The sequence below is a fragment of the Columba livia genome, chromosome Z, assembly GCF_036013475.1.
Source record: "Columba livia isolate bColLiv1 breed racing homer chromosome Z, bColLiv1.pat.W.v2, whole genome shotgun sequence".
Lineage (NCBI taxonomy): Eukaryota > Metazoa > Chordata > Aves > Columbiformes > Columbidae > Columba > Columba livia.
Genome location: NC_088642.1, coordinates 2321882 through 2341149, shown reverse-complemented (window position 1 = coordinate 2341149; position 19268 = coordinate 2321882). Strand labels below are relative to the sequence as shown.

General features: G+C 49.5%; 1 protein-coding gene across 11 annotated transcripts in view; it reads left to right on the top strand.

Moving 5' to 3' along the window:
- Positions 1–18585, top strand: part of CTIF (cap binding complex dependent translation initiation factor) — a 152333-nt gene extending 133748 nt beyond the window's left edge. For 7 of the 11 annotated variants that reach the window (XM_065046832.1, XM_065046835.1, XM_065046834.1 and 4 more), the window contains 2 exons: positions 11779–11832; positions 14139–18585. In XM_065046832.1, coding sequence (XP_064902904.1) covers positions 11779–11832; positions 14139–14354 — 270 coding nt within the window. In that variant the 3' untranslated portion in view covers positions 14355–18585. Of the gene's footprint in view, positions 1–371; positions 2581–4615; positions 6193–6318; positions 7303–10735; positions 11585–11778; positions 11833–14138 lie in introns of those variants that run through there. The other 4 variants (XM_065046840.1, XM_065046841.1, XM_065046838.1 and 1 more) reach the window with 4 other exon arrangements.
- Positions 18586–19268: the final 683 nt, after the last annotated feature.

Sequence of the window (19268 nt, the reverse complement as noted above, 5' to 3'; positions counted from 1 at the left end):
AGGGCTTGGGGTGAGATTTGTGCAGGCAGAGAGTGTCTTCACAACGAGTTCTGTTGGGGTCAACGTTGAGATTTTAGGCAAAGAGGTGGTTCGCCAACAGAAGTAAAAGGTGGGTCCAGCTCTTGTTAAAATGGTTTGGTGGAACACGACGAGTTTGGGTGGTGATTGAGGTGGAAACACATTTTTTCTCCTTGGAATAGTGCAGGGTTGAAGTTGGAGAAGGGAAATGGGGTGTCCAAGCCCAGCCCTAAGATCAACATTGAAGGTGGTCTCAGTGTCTTCTCCTGGTCCTACAATGCACTCAACTCTGGCCTCACTTTATTTCACAAAACCACGCCAAAATTGACCCTGTACATCTTCTGCCCCTCCAGTATGATGAAGAGTGAGCGTATTGCCATCCTTCCAGCTGCAAAGCCCATGCCCAAACACCAAGGACCACATTCAGGCCCGCTCCAACAATACTTCATGCTGCACAGCCCCCAAAGCAACTTAAACCAGGAGAACAACCAAGGGACTTTGGTTCTTGCAGCCTGGCCGTATTTCTTCTTTTCGGTGGCCTTCAGCAGAGTCAGCAAGATGTGAAAAATGGGATAAGACCAAGGACCAGCAAATGTCAGTTGAACCATCAGTGGGGCAGGAGCATTCCAGAGCCTGGTGCAACAAGTGCCCTGTGGCTACTGAAGACGTTGAGATAATAAATAATATTATTTCCCACCTATTTTTCACTATCACCACTTTTGCTTTTTCTAGCTCTTTCCTAAGCATGGTTGGAGCTGGCTGGTCTTCATCCAGGTCTGTGCTGCCCATGGCTGCAACAGGGTTGGCATCGGCCAACCAGCCCATGGCATGGGCCAACACAGCTTCATCCTCTGGTGCTTCTGGGATGGAGAAGCATTGTCAGGTGTTGGAACGGGCTGCCAAGGGCAGTGGTGGAGTCACCATCTCTGGAGGGGTTGAACAGATGCAGAGATGAGGTTCTCAAGGACATGGGGTAGTGTCAGTGTTGGGTTAGTGGTTGGATTCGAAGATCTTGAGGGTCTCCTTCAACCAAAATGATTCTATGATCATATGATTCACTTAGGACTGAGTCCTGCGGCACCTGGCCCACCTCTTGGTGATGGTTCAGGTCTTCAGGGAAGGAAGGATTGTAGCCAGTTTGCAGCCATGGTCATGCTCTGCAGAAGCCAGGACGTATGAGTGGTGTCAGCGAGCTTTGACTCCTCATGTGTCTTGATCTCGTCCTCATCGGATGTTGTTGGGACACCAACCCAGGAGATGCGTCTGGGCCTGGGAGCTGCCACCTTCCTGACATCCCTCTGCCAGGAGGAGCCACTTCCAGACGAGGTGGTTGTTGTTGAGTGGTGCTTTGGATGCATTTGTTTGTTTTTATGACACCATTCAGCCATCAGACCCGGCTTTACAGCCAGGTAACCTGAGCAGTTGCCTCCGGCAGCAGAGCAAGGAGGTGGAAAAACTGGCTTGCGGAACCTAAAGCTCGAGAAGATGCCAAGTAGTGATGTCACTGTGGTCTCCTCAAGGCACCTTGCTGATTGGGGTCCCGCAAGGGCAACCCTGTTGAGTGGTCCCCTCAACTTGATGTCATCTGCAGACACCTCAAGGGCGTGCTCCTCACCTCCTCCACCTCATGGATAAGGATGCAGGTCCCAGGATAGAGACGTCAGTTCTCCTCACCACTGAACTCCCAGTGGAGTTGGGTTGTAACCCAATAGCTACAGCTCTCTGAGTCCAACCATCTGACCAGTCTTTTTACCCATCTGGTTGTCCACTTCATGATGTCCTAGCATGGATACAAGGTGACTGGATTCCAGAGGTGACAGGGAGCAGCCTTGCTGTGGCACCGTCCCACTCTCAGCGCCCATTGGTGCTTCGCACAGGGCTGTTAGGGCAGCTTCAGAGCAAACCTCAAGAAGCAGCTCATCAGAGAGACTAATTAAACTGCAGAACTCCATTGTGCAGGAGGCTGTGGCTGCAGGACCAATTCACGGAGGTCACAGAATCGTAGAATCACTTTGGTGGGAAAAGACCCTCAAGATCTTTAAGTCCAACCATTAACCCACCCCTGGCACTAATCCATGTCCCTGAGAACCTCATCTCTATATTGTCAGCCCCTCCAGGGATGGTGACTCCAGCACTGCCCTGGGCAGCCTGTTCCAATGCCCCACAGCCCTTTGGGGAAGAAATTGTTCCCCAGATCCAACCTCAACCTCCCCTGGTGCAACTTGAGGCCGTTTCTTTGTGTCCCTGTGTCCCCTCAGCTCCTGTTCTCCAGCTGAACCCCCCAGGTGCCTCAGCCGCTCCTCAGAAGGTCCCTCCAGTTTGGGGGGGGTATTGCTGCTGAGGCTGTCCCTGGGGGCATCACCCTGAGCATCTTGGGGGGCTCTTCCAACCAAAATGATTCTGTGATTCTACACTATGTGGGCATTGACCTGACCCAAGACAAATGTTTTGATGATCTTTTTACCAACCGTGTGCAGTCGGCAACGCCCGGGAGCGATGAACCAGCCCTGGCAGCGGGGAGGACATTTGTTCTCTGTGCAGGAATTGTCTCCTTACCTCCAGTCTGGTTGGCAGAGCCGGTCCCATTTCAGCATCGTTTAAAATCTTGGCACGTTCCCACAGCTTCCCTGCTCCCTGCAAAGCCTCGGGGTGGTGGAGGATAAGTACTCCCCGTCTCATTGCCTTTCCCCCACGTCTGAGTCTGCGGCGCAGTGCGTAGACGGGTATCCACTCCCCTCCCTTCTCTTAGCGCCTGTTATCTCCTGGGGCCATGCTGTGTAATTTAGCAAAACTATTCGAGCAGGGTAATTAACGTCTGAACTTCAAGAGGGCACTGCCTTTTACTGTCTCCTTCGGAGGAAGAGAGAGGAAAAACCTTCCCAGCTGCACTCGGAGGAGCAGGGAGGGTGGTGCTGTTTGGAAAGGAAAATTGTATCTTCTAACATGGGTCTTGCTTTTTTTTTTTTTAATCACTCTCACTTTTTAAAAGCGTCAGCCTTTTTGAGGCAAAAAAAAAGGGTCTTTGAGAGTATAATGAGACGCTAGGATTTTTAAGATTATTCTCCTAATTCTTCTAGAATTTTTGCCTTGTTGAATGAGCAATGGGGCCAGATCACAGAATCATAAAATCATTCAATGTTTGGTGTTGAAGGGACCTTCCCAGTGCCCCCCCTGCCATGAGCAGGGACATCTTCACCAGCTCAGGTTGCTCAGAGCCCCGTCCAGCCTGGCCTGGGATGTCTCCAGGGATGGTTCATCCACCACCTCTCTGCCCAACCTGGGACAGGCTCTCACCACCCAAATCCTGATCCTGATCCCACACCACCCTTCCATCCAGGTAGCTCTGTGAGGCCAGATCCAACCAGAGAAGTCCTTTATGAAGAAGGGGATTTATTTCTTCATAAAAGTCCCCTTCTGGTCTCCATATCTGCATATCTGGTCTCCATTTCTGCAAAAAGAAATCAGTGGTTTGGTTTGGTGAGACTGGGACAAACTGGGAAGTGGTTTGTACGGGGGAAACGGATGGAGGAGGGATGAGGGATGGGAGGGAAGAGATGTCAGGGAAGGAGAGAGAAATAGGAGGCTGGGGGACATGGGGAGGAAGGAGAAACGGGGAGAACAAACGAGGGGAAATGTGGGAATCCTGAAGAGGAGGACTGAAGACGTGGAAGAGCGGGGAGAAGATAAGACCCCCTGTAGCTGTGCTGGCAACATCCCTCTTGTGAATGCAGCTTGTATGGGGGAAAAATCCCTTTAATCAGCACCATTTTGGTCAAAGGACAGGGTTAAGGTGAAGGAAACAGGGTTTTATTTGGGAGCAGATAAGGACAGACCAAAAAGAGGAGGGTTGCGCAATGTCTTTGAGCCCAGAAGCTCTGCTGAGTGTTTTATGTGCAAGAATATATATTCTTGGAAAGCTGCGGGACTTGTTTAGCCCCAGCAATAAAAGCAGAATGGCATATTTTAAATAAGGGGGAGGAAATGCCACCCTCGTTTCTCAGGGACCCATAGAGAAGGCAGCGGAAACAATTAGGGCAGACGAAGAAACGAAGCTTAGATACCATCTCACAGGATGGTCCCTCCTCCTCGCGTGGCTTTGTTTTTCTCCTTCGCCCTCCCTACCAGGCATTGTTAGTTCCCAAAAACTCTTTTCAATGGGATGTAAACACAAGTATTTGCGTCTCCCTGCCGTTGCCTTCTCTCCACTGAGCCAGGAAAGCCCGAGAGCGTCCGGAGAGCCAGGGTGGAGCCCGTCGCAATCAAGCGCGATGGTCTCGCCGCTGGTTCTTTCCATCTTTTGTCTTCTCCTCGGGACCCTTGGGATGAGATCACATCCTCCTCTCTCTCCCAGGGTTATTATGGCTTCAGCCAGGCAGGATGAAGCGGCCGTCTGGGTGGCTTGGTCGCCCTGTGAGCGCAGACTGGGTGGCTCTGTCCGTCTGTCTCACCCACCTTCAGGTCCTGAAGGTCCACCTCCAGCCAGGGGTTGTATAACTACCAAGCTACTGTTGGATTGCAGCGTCTGAGTTGACGAGTGACCAGATTTTCTTCATCATTGTCTCCAGTAATTGCCTCTTAATGGTTTCCATCTTCGCAGGAATCCCTTCTGCTGTTCCAAATCCGGGGAGAGGGAGTCATGTTTCATGGTTTCCCTTTTCTACAGTGGAAAGGAGTGGGAGGAGTTTCCCACAACTGAGTATGAGGTTTTGTTCCTCTGGCCTTAATTCCATTCGCTGTTAAATATCTCTGAATTCCTCAGGAGCCTGACGAGGAGGATAACCAACATTTTGGTTTATTCGATGCTGTAAACAATCTAATCTCTTCCTACCACCCTCCCAGGGAGTCCTGGTTGGGTAATAGAATAGAAGTCTCTTCCTCAGCTGAGAGCAGCACATCACTGCAAAAGGAGCAGCTGCTACCGAACAAACTCCTTCATGTTGTCCAAAATACACTGGGGAGCTCCTTCCCACCTTGCGCCACCTCCATGTGGGACCAGCAGTGACTCATGTTGGTGGCTTCTTCCTGATAGAGCAGTTTGAGTTACTATCATCATAGGATCATTTTGGTTGGAAAAGACCCTCAAGATCATCGAGTCCAACCATTAACCCAATGCTGTAACTAAACCAAATCCCTAAACAGGCCACCGCAGTCAGATAACTGGGAAGAGGGACCCCTCCATGAGATGCATGGGTTGGTGGCACATTGTACATCCTCAATGGGGTTGAAGATGTCAGCAGATCTCCAGAAAGGCACAAGCAGAAGGCAATGTTGAGAGAAGCACCATTGCTAGTGGATGTGGCTCAACGCAATGTGCCTCTCCCAGCTCCGTCGGGTTTTCAGAGCTCAAAAAAGCCTGTCCCTTACTCAGAGATGAGAACAGACAGCTCCATAAGGGAAAGGTTTGCCCCAAAACTTTGTGTTTGGGCAACCTCATCATTAAATGCGTGAGTGAAAGAGATGCCTGTGAACTTCTAAAGGGCTTCTGTTTCCAAGTGCTCGTTTGCGTCTTCTCTAGGGGAAGGTTTCACCTGATTTCCCTGGTTCCCAGGGTATGTCCAAACTTTGTACCCTTTATAGAGGGTGTCACTGGCCCAGGTTGCTGGTGGCTACAGGATCAGGCCAACTGACCTTCTCATGTCCTGGGTTGAGGAGCTGATACTTGTAATGGGAGCAGACTGCAGAAATCCTGCAACTGGCCTTGCCGGTGGAGTGTTTGGTAATTATCCCCCACACCTTTGTTTGTACTTGGCATTTTCCTCAGTCTTGGGTGTTTTCACCACCTGGTGCCTTGTGACATTAAGAAAAGTGGAGTTGTAGCAATTGCTTGGAGCTCCAAGAGGTGCGTGACTCTCCCCATGCCGAGCAGCCGAGCAACCCCATGGATCTTATCTCTGGCATCTCCCTTGAACGCGTGTGGCAGGAGGTCGATGAGGGGCCACTGAAAAAGCAGAAAATTGCTATTTAGGTATTTCTGAGGAGAGCCTGTGAAGTGCAGCAGAACTGGCTTGTGCTCCCAGAAGGATGACCAGAGAACCTTAGAATCATTGAATGGTTTGCGTTGCAGGGACCTTCCCAGCTCCCCCAGTGCCACCCCTGCCATGAGCAGGGACATCTTCACCAGCTCAGGTTGCTCAGAGCCCCGTCCAGCCTGGGATGTCTCCAGGGATGGTTCATCCACCACCTCTCTGCCCAACCTGGGACAGGCTCTCACCACCCTCAGGGCAACAATTTCTTCCTCATGTTCAGCCTGAATCTCCCTCCTTTAGTTTAAAACCATCACCCCTTGTCCTATCACAACAGGCCCTGCTCAACTTTCTTCTAAGCCCCTTTATAAGGAGGTCTCCATGACAACGCAGAACGCAGAGCTGGACCATATGCATCATTTTGAGGACAAAGTCCACCCTGGCCCTTCCCAAGGGCTCCTATGGGACTGCGAAGCACCATCTCTCCTGCACCCTTTCAAGCTCAAGTTCATTCTGCTTAAGCTCCAAGTGGCTCAAGTGACTGTTTTTTTGACTTGTTCCTAATCAAAATGTGTCTCCGCTTTCGCCCGCTTCCTTGTTTCACACTGGCGAGCTGGCTGCTACACCGGGATGCTGTGTTTGCAGCGCGTTGGTTCCTCTGCGGTTGTGCTCCACTCTCCCCGGGGTGAATACCAACGGGCACCGCCTTGTGACCTACACGTCAGATGAAAAGCAGACCTGTGGGCAGGGACCGCAGGGCAGTTGCGAGGCTGGAGCTTCACACCTGAGGCTGTTTAGATGTCCACACGTGTTCCTACCTGGATAGATCAACCTGAGATGCCCATCACGGACCCGGGGCAAGCGGCACATGGGCTACAACCAGTCCAGCTTTTGCTGAGTCTCAAAGACATCCCAGCCTCTCCATGGGTGGATATTTTCAAGCTTTCCGTGCTTTCACACCAGAGTCATCACCCAAGCATCAGAAGACACTGTGTGCAAAGGGGTAGTTTGTGGCAAGCGTTGTTTGTGTGTCATTTTGCAAGCGATATCGTACACAATAATTAGTCCTGTGCCTTGCAGGGGAAATATCGTTGCAGCTGGAAAGGGTAATGTACACGTTGGGCTGCTTCCACTCCATCTCCCAGGGAGAATTGTAAGAACACAAATAAACCTGCGTGGTTTGGTAATAAGGGATGGCGGGGCAGGTTCTGTGGTCCTGCTCATGGTGTGGGCAGCCCTGAGAGTACCAAGTAAGCACTTGAGCTTCTCAGCAGCCCAGGTGATCTCCAAAAGCAGATAATAAACCAAATATTTGTGGGTACGTGAATCCCATCTCTCTGTTTTGCTCCTAGTGGTCTGCACCACTGCAGTTTTGGGGCTTCTTTGCCCTCTCAATCACCATTGCATGCCCACCCCATGGGGTTTATGATGCTCTATAAAGATGTAAAGAGCAGTTTTTAAGGCCATGGAAGCTGGGGGAGACTGGTCCCAGTAGCATCCCATGGAAAGCAGTTGCACTCCAGAGCCACCCTTCCAGGCACTGCATCTCCCCCACTTCCAGAGGCAGGCGCTACAAGTTATTTTGGATTTCTTATAAAAATATTAAGCCCCCGGAACCCCCCCAGGCATGCTGACCTCACAGGGGCCCTCGCCCAGCGCCCCATCTCTCAAGAGAACACAGAAATTTAGAGGAGGAGGAGCCCAGTGTCTCCCACCGGTCTGCAAAGCCGCTGTTCCAGCCCCAGAAACAAAAGCGAGCAGCCCTTTCGCAACCGCGGTTGGGTATTTTATGAGTGGCCGGGCAGATTCTGGCGTGCAGCCGCCTCTCTTAGGAAATTGAGCAGACTCTTTGTCTGCTTTCCAGCAGGAACTGCTGCTTTCCTCGCCTGCCTTCGCCCGATACGGGGGAAACCGGCTGGAGAGCAAAGGGAAGAAGGCTTTTTATTTTCTCTCAGACAACCCCAGCCTCCGGGGGATGATTACGGGTTAAACCAAAAAGCATGTGAGGCTCAGCTCACCTTTGTCTGCCTCACGCTTCTTTCTTTTTCCACTCCCTCGTCCACGTTCAGCAGCCGGTTTGAAGTGTGTGGGAACCTGGTGGAGAGGGATGGGACGGTGCCCGCGGTGGGATTTGGGGCAGACACACGGAGCAAGGAGGAGTGGTTATAAATAGTTAAATAAATAATAATTCCAAGGTGGGAGTGGTAATTTAATGGGCATAGCGTGTTTGCGTTAAAATATTTTACGTAAATATGAATTAGACTGCAAAAGATGAACGCGATCGGTTGGGTTTGGGTTTATGGTCACGCAAGTGCCATCGCTTTGTGGTTGTGACTTCCCTGGAGGTCTTGAAGTGTTTGAACCATTTTTTCTTGCAGGGCTGACACAAGGGGGATCAAGGAGCTTTGGAAAACGCTGTGCTCCTGCTGAAGCACCCGCCCTTAGGTGCTTGGGGGGCTTGGTTGGGGACAAAGCACCCTTTGAGAAATGGGTGCAAGACTTGCTCAGTGGGTGAGGACACGGATGGCAGGACTCTGGGCAGCACGGTCCTTGCAAGTGCCACCTTTGCTGTCTGCCTTCGGCAGCCCGTGCCGTGTTAGGGAGAGCAAACTGGGCTTCTTGATGTCCTCCAGCAGCAGATCTCTGGTGCCTACAGCCCAGGGAAGCTCCAGAACCCCCTTCCAACATGCTAGAAACATAGTTATGACCAAGAAGATGCAGAGAAACAGTGACATCTTCCTGATCCTCCTGGATTCAGACCACTGCACTGATGCAGGTGGCTGACGATCATCTGTCGGCATGGACTGGTTCACAGAGCACCAGCAGATCCACATGCTGGGCCCCAGTCTGCTGCGCAGGGCTGTGCCTGGCTTTGGTGGGCAGGTTGTGGGCCTCCTCAACCCACGTATCACAGGCAGAGGTTGGACTGTGACCCTTGGGAACGGTGTCTCTTGGTGCCTCAATGAAGCAGTGGAGCACGTGATGCCTGAACAGATGAGGTGGAGCACGTGGTGGTGCTTGGATGGATGAGGTGGAGCACATGGGGTCTTGATGAATCAGTGGAGCACATGGCACTTGGATGGATGAGGTGGAGCACGTGGGGTTTTGATGAAGCAGTGAAGCATGTGGCACTTGGATGGATGAGGTGGAGCACGTGGTTCTTGGATGGAAGAGGTGAAGCACATGGTGCCTGGATGGACAAGGGGAAGCACATGGTGCCTCAGTGGACAATTTGGAGCATATGGCACCTAGATGGATGTGGGGAAGCATATGGTGGCTCGATGGAGCAGAGGAGCACGTGGTGCTTGGATAGATGAGGAGGAGCACGTGGTGCTTGATGAAGCAGTGGAGCACGTGCTACTTGGGTGGATGAGGTGGAACACATTGTGCCTCAGTTGATGAGGTGAAGTACATGGTGTGTCAATGAAGCAGTGGAGCACATGGTGCTTGGATGGACGAGGTGGGGCATATCATGCCTGGATGGACAAGGTGGAGCACATGGTGCCTGGATGGATGAGGTGGAGTACATGGGGCCTCGGTGAACCAGTGGAGCACATGGTACTTGTATGAATGAAGTGTGGCACATGGTGTCTCAGTGGAGCACGTGGTGCTTGGATGGACAGTGTGGAACATGTGGTGCTTCAGTGAATGAGATGGAGCACATGGTGCCCTGATGGACAAAATGTAGCCCATGCGTTCTCCTTGTTCAGCCAAGTCATATGGGATGAGCTCCAGGAGAGTGCCATGAAGGTAGAAGGTGCCTGCCCAAGAACTGCGGCAGGATGTAGTCTCTGTTTCATCATAGATAAGACTATTGCTCATTAGCCAAATATCCAGACACTTGACAAGTGACATTTTCATCCTCACAACCAACTTTCGAGGTAGGGAAGTGTGTCCCAGCTCTGCAGGTGGGAAGGGCTGGAACTGGGACACCACTGATCCTTCTTAATCAGTCCTAACTCCACTTTTCTTTCACTTCTATGTTATATTCATTACTAAAGAATCAGAAAGATGAATATGTATTTAATTTGCTGCCCTGCTTCATGCCATGCTCACCATCTAGATACCCCAGGAGTGAATTTTTGGACTCCTGCCTGTTTATATTTGTCCCTAATTTATATTTTTTTTTTCCTTGTTGTTTGGTTTGAAATAATCTCATGGGGCTTTTTTACAAAGAATCTGCAAACTGTTTGTGAGAACTTATCTCAGACCATGCAGCTTGGGCTTAACTAACGTTTTCCAAACAACTCAGCAGAAAGATAAACTGGCGGGGATGGTGGTGGAGCTGTTGCATGTCTCCAAAACCCTGTCTGAACCTTTGGCTAATGCGAGATAAAAAACAATGGACCACAAGCTCCTCAAGATGCTGTAAACATCATTTTCAACGCAAACAAGCTGTTGGCTGCTGAAAACAAGACAAGGTGAAAACAAAACTTCGAGAGGAATGATGGTTCTAGTTTTCTCTAGCTATTTTTCCAGCAGTTGTGGGGCTGGTAAACAAATAAGGCGTTTATTTATAAAGGAAACATGAAGAAAAAGAGAGTGAGACAGAGAGATGATAAGGCCAAGAATCAGAATTGAGATTTTAACTAAGGGACGTGACTTTGGAGCACATTTAGTTACGCTGAGCAATTTTTAGACAGGCAGCTTTAATTAGTCCAAACGCTTTCCTGAAGTTTGCCTTTCCCTGATTAATTTCAGATACTAATGAAGCCACTTTTTCCTAATTTTTCTCCTTTTTTCTCGGTGTTTAGTGCATTCGCTCAGATCCGCTGTGTGTGCAGAGATTAGCTCGGGGCTCGTTCAACCCAAGGTGATGGAGTGGAGGCGGCTGTAGCTTCAGGCACTGCCAGCGCTTGTAATTTTATCAGCCTCCCCACGGTACACTGTTTTTCATAGTGTTCCCGCTCGCTTTCTTGGCTGATTGAGAGCCTCAGTACTATTATCTACTTGGAAAAAACAACTAGAACAACCATGCTTTTTCTTGCGGTTACCTGAAACGGCGCCTTTGTGTGCGTGACGAAGTCATGAAGATGAAAACAAAGAAAAATGTGAATTTTTGATCCATTTTCAAGGCTCTTTGCGTGTGGTTTTTGGGGGTGGGACTTGCTGAGCTCCTACACTTTGCCATCATCAGGTAGAGCGTGTCCCAAGTCTGAACCAAGAGGGACAAGCATCTTCCTTCCCCATCACAACAACATTCTGGGTCTCTTGTGGAAACTCCTCGTGCTTCCAAGCTCAGGTTTGGGATGCAAAGTTCATGATGGGGTTGGAGTCGCTGCACCTCAGACACCGTAGTTTCGCTGCAACCCCTTGCGTTCGCACCACTATATAATCAGTCTAGAAGGAGCCGTGTTAATTACGGTGTCTTGGCTGTAGCGCTTCCCCATCGGGTAATTTTGTGGCTGGTTGAAGTGTCCCCATGGGGATGGAGAAGGTGGTAGTGGGTGGCTGCCTCTTGGACAGAGCTCTTCCCTTCCAAACAGCCGCTCCGATGTTGTCCTTGACAGTTGTAATAATATTTAGTCACATTTTCTCATTGTCTGCTGTGGGATTTTAAAAAAAAAGGCAGTGTAACCCAAATAAAATTTATTTTGAAAGCTGTTAGTCTAAATTCTCTGCATTTTGTCACTGTTAATTTTTTGTGTTGGCGATCACTTTCCCCACCTCTTTCTTATTTTCTGTCCTTTGCTCCTGGAAGTGGCAAAAGCCAAGCTGGGTGTAGAGATGGAAGGAAAGTCACACGGGAGGCGGAGGTGACGCATTTCTCACTGCTGCTCTCTTCTCTCCTTTGCAGTTATTGCAATCTCAGGATGTGAAGGAAGACGCTGTGCTCTGCTGCTCCATGGAGGTAGGAGAGCACCTGCACCACCCATCCCGGTCCTCACGGCTTTGTCCCTTCGGTCCTTGGCTACACACATCTCAAGCAGCTCTTAGGTGTTTCCGAACCCAGTCAGCCTTGCTGCCTCTTTCCCTCTGGAATCATAGGACAGTTTGTGTTGCAGGGACCTTCCCAGCTCCCCCAGTGCCCCCCCTGCCATGGGCAGGGACATCTTCACCAGCTCAGGTTGCTCAGAGCCCCGTCCAGCCTGGCCTGGGATGTCTCCAGGGATGGTTCATCCACCACCTCTCTGCCCAACCTGGGACAGGCTCTCACCACCCTCAGGGACAACAATTCCTTCCTCATGTCCAGCCTGAATCTCCCTCCTTTAGTTTAAACCCATCACCCCTTGTCCTGTCACTACAGGCCATGCAGAGTAGATGAATGACATCACCATGAGATAAGAGATGTCCCTTGAGACTCTATCACTGGACTTTTGATGGATGTAAATGGATGCAAAAGGTTTGGTAGCTGGGGTCCCATCCCAAAATTATACCATCCTGGTTCCTTCAAATCTCGCCATGTGTTTATTTTTTAAGCACAAAAAACCTCTGTATTGCAGCAAAAACTGCCCCTTGGCTGACAGGGAGAGGCTTGCTGTGCTCAGCAGCAGCTTTGCAGACAAACACTGCTGCAAATAGAGCGGAGTTTCATTAGCTTCGCTTTTAGGAAGCAATTGGCCTGTGGGGACAGATGCCTTCCTTGCAGAGAGTGGTTGAAATAGCAGCCTGAATGGTTAAAATTCAGCAAAGTGACAGGCAGCCGAGGAGGAGAGGTTGAATTTTAAAAGTTAGGCCTCCGGGGAGCTCAGTGTTCAGGTCCTATGAGCTTCCATGATGATGGACTCACTGCTGTCCCCTCCAAGCTTGGGCCTTCTCCTCTGTGGGACCACCCGGTCCTTATGCTGCTCCATGGAGACTCTCCAAAGAGTAATCACATTAAAAAAACCCTGGGCTGTCCTCAGAGAAGCGGGACGACGGGTGTAAATGCAGATCTCGGCAGGGCAGGATTTGTTATGCATACAAGAGGCCTCTGCTGATTGCAATTAATGACAGGGAGTCACTGACAGTGGTGAATCAGCGCGTAAATGAAGGGCCAGGTAGAAGGCAGCAATACCACATCACAGCCTGCACTTTGTTTTGACAATAACATGATTTTTTTAGGTGGGTTTTTTGTTTTGTTTTGTTTTGTTTTCAAAAGCAATCCAGCGTTGCCACCTTTGAAGTCAGTGGGAGCCGAACCATTCGCTCCTCCAGCAGCCCGGCACGGATGCTTTTGAAAACCTCGCCCTTCATCTTCGGCTCTTGGAGTCTGCTGCTGGGTGGTTTTGGTTTTCAAAAGCCACGACGCCTTTACCCCATGTGTTCGCCCTGCCACACCGAGCAGGGAGAGTCATAGGGATGGAATTGTAGAATCACAGAACGGTTTGTGTTGAAGGGACCTTCCCAGCTCCCCCAGTGCCCCCCCTGCCATGAGCAGGGACATCTTCACCAGCTCAGGTTGCTCAGAGCCCCGTCCAGCCTGGCCTGGGATGTCTCCAGGGATGGTTCATCCACCACCTCTCTGGCCAACCTGGGACAGGCTCTCACCACCCTCAGGGCCAACAATTTCTTCCTCATGTCCAGCCTGAATCTCCCCTCTTTTAGTGGGGCAGAATCCCCTCCCTGACCTGCTGCCCACGCTCCTGGTGATGCAGCCCAAGACACAATTGGTTTCTGGGCTGCAAGCGCACATTGCCGGCTCATGTCCCATCTCTCATCCCCCAGCACCCCCAAGTCCTTCTCCTGGGGTCTGCTCTCCATCCCTTCACCCCCAGCCTGTGCTGATACCAGGGGTCAAACAGACCCAGGTGCAGGACCCTGCTCTTGGCCTTGTTTAACTTCATGAGGTTCATGTGGTCCCACTTCTCAAGCTTGTCCAGGTCCCTCTGGATGACGTCCAAGTCCCTGTGGATGCCATCCTGTCCCTCAGACATGTCAGCTGCACCACTCAGCCTGGTGTCATCTGCAAGCTTGCTGAGAGTGCACTCAATCCCTATGTCTATGTCACTGATTAAGATATTAATTAGTACTGGTCCCAGTATGGACTCCTGAGGGACAGTGCTTGTCACCAGTGTCCATCCAGCCACTGAGCCATTGCCCGCTACCCTCTGGATGCATCTGGAGGGCACCTGTAAAAGCCAGCGGGGTGTTTTAATATCATAAAATTACAGAATCAAGTTGGAAGAGACCTGTAAGGATCATTATGTCATGGTTGACTCCGTCTTCTCCTGACAGCTGCAGAGCACCGGCCGGCTGCTGGAGGAGCAGCTGCCCGAGATGATGACGGAGCTGCTGGCGATAGCCCGCGACAAGATGCTGTGTCCCTCCGAGTCCATGCTGACGCGCTCCCTGCTGCTGGAGGTCATCGAGCTGCACGCCAACAACTGGAACCCCCTGACGCCCACCATCACGCAGTACTACAACAAAACCATCCAGAAACTGACGGCCTGAGGGGCACGGCAAGGTGGGGTGGGAAGGGCCGAGGAGAAGACACAAACACTTTGATGGGGATCCAGCAAGAGCTTTTCCCATTTCAATCCCCCCAGCAAGACCAAACCCCAGCATGCTCGAGAATCCGTTCGTGGGGTGGGGAGGGAGAAGCATGTTTCTTTTTTTCAGCCACGTCGCCAAGTGCCACCCCTCTTCTTCCCCGCCGTGGTTTTTGTTCTAGGGGGTGTTTCTTTTTGTTTCTTCTGAACTCATTGCTCAAGCGGCAGCAACGCATCCTGCCGGGTTATTGTTAAGAAGATGGAGAATAATCCAAGTAGGGGCTGGTATTGTTTTCACGCCGTCCTCCTGCCTTGCCCCGGCCAACTGGCAGGAGACAGCAGGCAGCAGATGTCTCGGGAGGACAAAGCCAGACACACACGACACCAGATGCTCATAATTGATGGCTTTTGTCGAGCGGGGGCTTGCGTTAGGTTTTATCCCCCCCCTCAGCCTTTCCTCTTGTCTTCGACTTTCTGTGTGTCCCTCCCCTCCCCGCCAGCCCTTCAGCAGCGGGCGGGAGAGCGGGGATAGCTTTCTGATTTGCACTGGGTTTTCTTTTTTCTCGGGCGTTTGTATTTTCTTCCTGTTTTGTTGTTCTCGTTGAACGGACAATTGCGAGCAGCTCGGAGACGGGGAAGGCAACACCTTCCCGCGAGCTGATAACCGTTTACGTGAAGATGCTGAAGCAGGAGGAGTATTTTCCAGGAGTCCAAAAGCCACTTGTAGAAGTAACGTCGCCACCGTCGTCTTGCTAGTGACCTCCTCGATGGACTGAGAAACGTGTCCTCTGAGCTGGGAGCTCTAAAAACCAGGGGATTCTGCAGCTCTTGCTGTTAAATTCACCGTTATCCCTCAGCCACTATAGCCCATTTCATAATGTTATTTTTTTGTTTGTTTGTTTCCATTGAAGGAGTGCTTTATTGTAATTAATGTCCTGGTTGTAATTATACATTTAAATCCAGGCCTGTTAAGAGTCAGGCCTAATGGTGTACAGGGCGAGGGAGTAATGAAGGTTTGATGTTCTTTGGAGACTGGGAAAGACAAGGTGTGAATAGCGGAAAAAAGGAGGAAAAATAAGAAAAGCCAAAAATAGAGGTTTTTGAGCCTGGCTTCGAACTAGGTGAATTTGCTCGCCAGTGTTTCTGGGTGTGTGGTGGACGGGAGTGGATCTGCCCCAAGGTTGGTTTAAGTGTCGCTGTGTCCTGGAGGGATGGGCGATGTGTTCAGAGGAGGACAGTTTGCCCGGGGATCCCCATGTATCTCTGTGCTGGAGCATCCTGAGGCAGAGGGGGATGACGGCGAGATGCCACCTGGGTGAGGAGATGCCCAGAGAATGAGGACGCTGGAATGGACTGACACACCACAGCATTGCATCACTCCCCAGATCGTCAACAAGTCTTGGTGGTCTCCTTATTTGCTTGTCTAGTGATGCTTTGACTTATTAAATCACATCAGGTGCTTATTTCAGTGAAGCCTCACGGGGATTTGAGCTGCCCCATCCCACTGGCGCAGTGGAAGAGAAGCCAAGGAAAGCATGATGCCGGCAGCCCATCCTGTTTTGCTTCCCAATATTCAATTTATTTTCCTTTCCTGGTGTAAGAAGATAACTCACACCGTGGTGCCAGCTCACACAGACCCCAGACCGAGCAGGCTGGGTCTGAACTCAGCAGCTCAAACCCATTTTTTCCAAGCAAAACACTGAATTTCTGGTAGATTGTAGAGAAGCGAGATTTCACCCTGACCTCTTTGGATGTGCAGTATGTTCTCGGGTGCCTTATGAATGTGTTGGTCTGTCTGCGATGGGGAGGAAGCTTTTGTTGCAAAATTTAAAAGGGCAGAAATTTTCAGCATAAAATGCGTTGCAGAAGGGGAGAGTCCTGATGCCACGGTTCAACATTATTTGAATTTTCATCTGTTTTCTTGTCCACACGCGGAGCAAAAGGCGAGAGCTGGAAACAGGAGCTTGAATTTTTCTGTCTGCCCAGCAAGCGGCAAAGTTATTGGTGGATGTGTCAGAAAAACTTGATTTCTGCTTCATGGATTCAAGCCCAGGAGCTTCACATGGTGACAGCACCTTGTGCTGGGTCGGCTTCATTAGCAGCAATGGGGTTTGAAAGTATTAACGAGCAGCTGAACTTAATTAAGGCAGCAAAGCCCATCAGTGTTACAAGGCTCAGGTTTGTGCCTGTTGCTCTTGGCTTTCCCCGATTTCTCGGGGAGCAGAGAAGGGGATTTAACACCCATCACAGCGCACCTAGGTGCAGTGTCGGTCTTCTGGGAGAAGACCTGAAATCCACTTTTGTCTTTAATTTTATTTTTTAAAATAAAGAACAGAATAGTTCTATAAGGGGGGCAGAGACAGATGGGTGCCAGGGCTCCCATCGCCACTTCTCTCTTCCCCTACCTACAGAATTCGCTCTTGCGATGTAGTGAAAGAAGAAGGATAAAAACAAAAACCCAGAGAAGATGAGACTTTTTCCTTCTAAAAAATGTGAATTCTTCACCCATCGGTGCATCAGGAGGCGTTCGGAGGCGAAGGGTGAGCCCCGTGGCAGTATTTCTGCTTAAGCATTTCCCTATTCCTACCAACCATGAGGGTTTATTCAGTTGTCCCCCCAACTGGGCTTGGCCCATGACTTTCCCCCCAACATCTGGGATTTCTCCCACCGAAGAACTTTTATGTGAAACCCATTGTTTTTTAACGTCTCGCCATTTGTCTCTGCTATTAATGTACGTTCATCCAGCCGTTAACTGCTTCGGTACGTCAGTCGCTCCATCGATACATGAAAAAAATCAAAACGTTGACCAAAAATTGATTTTTTTTTCCCAAAAATTACATGCTGCCAATGGTATCTTTCTGAAGCCCATCAGTGGGAAGCCGGTGAGCATATGGCATCATTAACCATGGTACCATCTTGGGAAAACAGGTACCATGAGGTCATTTGATGGGGAGCAGTGCTGGGAAGTTTTTGGGGTTTCATTGAGTATTTTCTTCTTTTGTTTTTGACTTCTGTTTTTTTTTAATCGACTTTCTTTAGAAACAGTCGCCAAAGAGTGTAACTCTACACTGTGCATCTTTGAAGGTGCAAAGCCACCGGCTACATCGCCCCAAATTAGCCAGATTTCATCTTTGCCGTTCCATAAAAGTATCTGTTTGGGGTTTTAATATCTTTTAATGTATTTTCCCCATCAGCAAAGGGGGAAAATTTCCTCCTTGGGCCAAACGTGTGTGGGGCCAAACCTGGGGGTGGCGTAAAGGCTGAAGCATCCACAGGGGAGCAATGCTCTGCGCCGGTCCCCCCTGGACGCAAAGCGTTTAATTCACCCCATTCCCAGCGAAATTATTTCCAAACTGAAGATTTTTTGCTACTCACAAAGTAACTTGCTCAGTTTCCCCATGAGGGTTTTCACCCCTGTTTGGAAAAGTCTCATATATGGAGGTGAAATGAAAATGGGGGGCAGAGAGGGAGAAAAGGAAAAGTAAGCGATTTGCTTTGTTCCCCTCTTCCCCCAATGGAGATTAATTAGTATCTATTCTTGGCATGATTGATGGCTTTGAAGGAAAACTTGTCAGAATAACTTATGATTTATTTTCATGCTTATTTTTATAGCATCCCTCACTTGGAAGTCTCTCAAAATCTTAAATAGGTTTGGTTTTTTAATTTTTTAATTTCCCCACTGGGTATTTTATGGCTTTACACTAATTTCGCTCTTCTTGGTGTTAGTTATTAGCCGGTCCCGGTGATACTTGCAGTATTTTTTCAGGCAAAAATGACACTAAGGGTTGCGAAGTCCACTGTCGATAGCCAGGGGAGCTGCGGTGTCCTGCAGAACATGGAGTTGAATGCTAGCGATTCATTATTATTTTTTTTAATGTATTTATTTACATTTTAAAAAAGAAGAAAAAAAAAAAAGCTACATTTTTAATTTAATCATATTTGTTAAACTAAGTGCTTTAAAAAAAAAATTTAAAAAATATTTAAAAAAAAAAAGGAAAAAGGTTTTGGGGAGAATAAAGACTAGATATTCATACTAGAGGAAACACAAATTCATTGTTTTCAGCATTTCAGAGACTGTTAAAACAAGGGAGATAATAACTCTTTGTGGCAATTCAGTCTTTGTTTATAGAACATCCAGACCCACTGTATGCTATAAAAATGCATCATCTGAGTAATAAATGTTTAAAGCTTGATGTTTTCCCATCTCTTTGTGGGTACGTGTGCTGGTCTGCGAGAGACCTTGTGTCAGATGAAAGATATAAAGGGGAGAAAAAATATATCCATATTGGTGTTTACTTGGAAATGTGGCTGCGGGACCGATCCTTCCCTCTGCTTCTGGCGCTGGGTAGGATCCCAGCCCAAGCCAGTTAATTTTTGGCTAATTGGAGTGCGTGCGTTGGCCCGGGAAACTGTGCAGGTCACCGGGGTTCAGTGTTTTGTGTCATCGGGCTCCGGCCAGAAAATTGGAAGTGAACCGGTTCCTGCTTTTGAAGAAACATTCTTGCGAAATGCCCTACGTGACCGTGCGCTCGCCGCAAAATAAATACCTCAGAAGGAGGTGGGGCTGTGGCAGAGGGATCCACGCTGGGGGCTCAAGCCATAAATAAATAGGTGTTAAAATGAGGTACAAGTCACCCCATGTTCCGTGCAACCCCGTACCTGCTTCAGGAAAGAGCCTTCGGTTCCTTAGATCCTTCTTGACTTGCGCTGTTGGCTTTCAGGATCATCTCCTCCTGCATCACCCAGAAGGCAGACATCAACCTTGAAGTCCATGCGAAGCATTTGATGAGAATTTAACTCAATCTGCCGAAAAAACTCAGTTTCTTTCTGCTCTTCTGCCTGCAAGTCAAGGTCTCGACCATCATGAGCAACATCC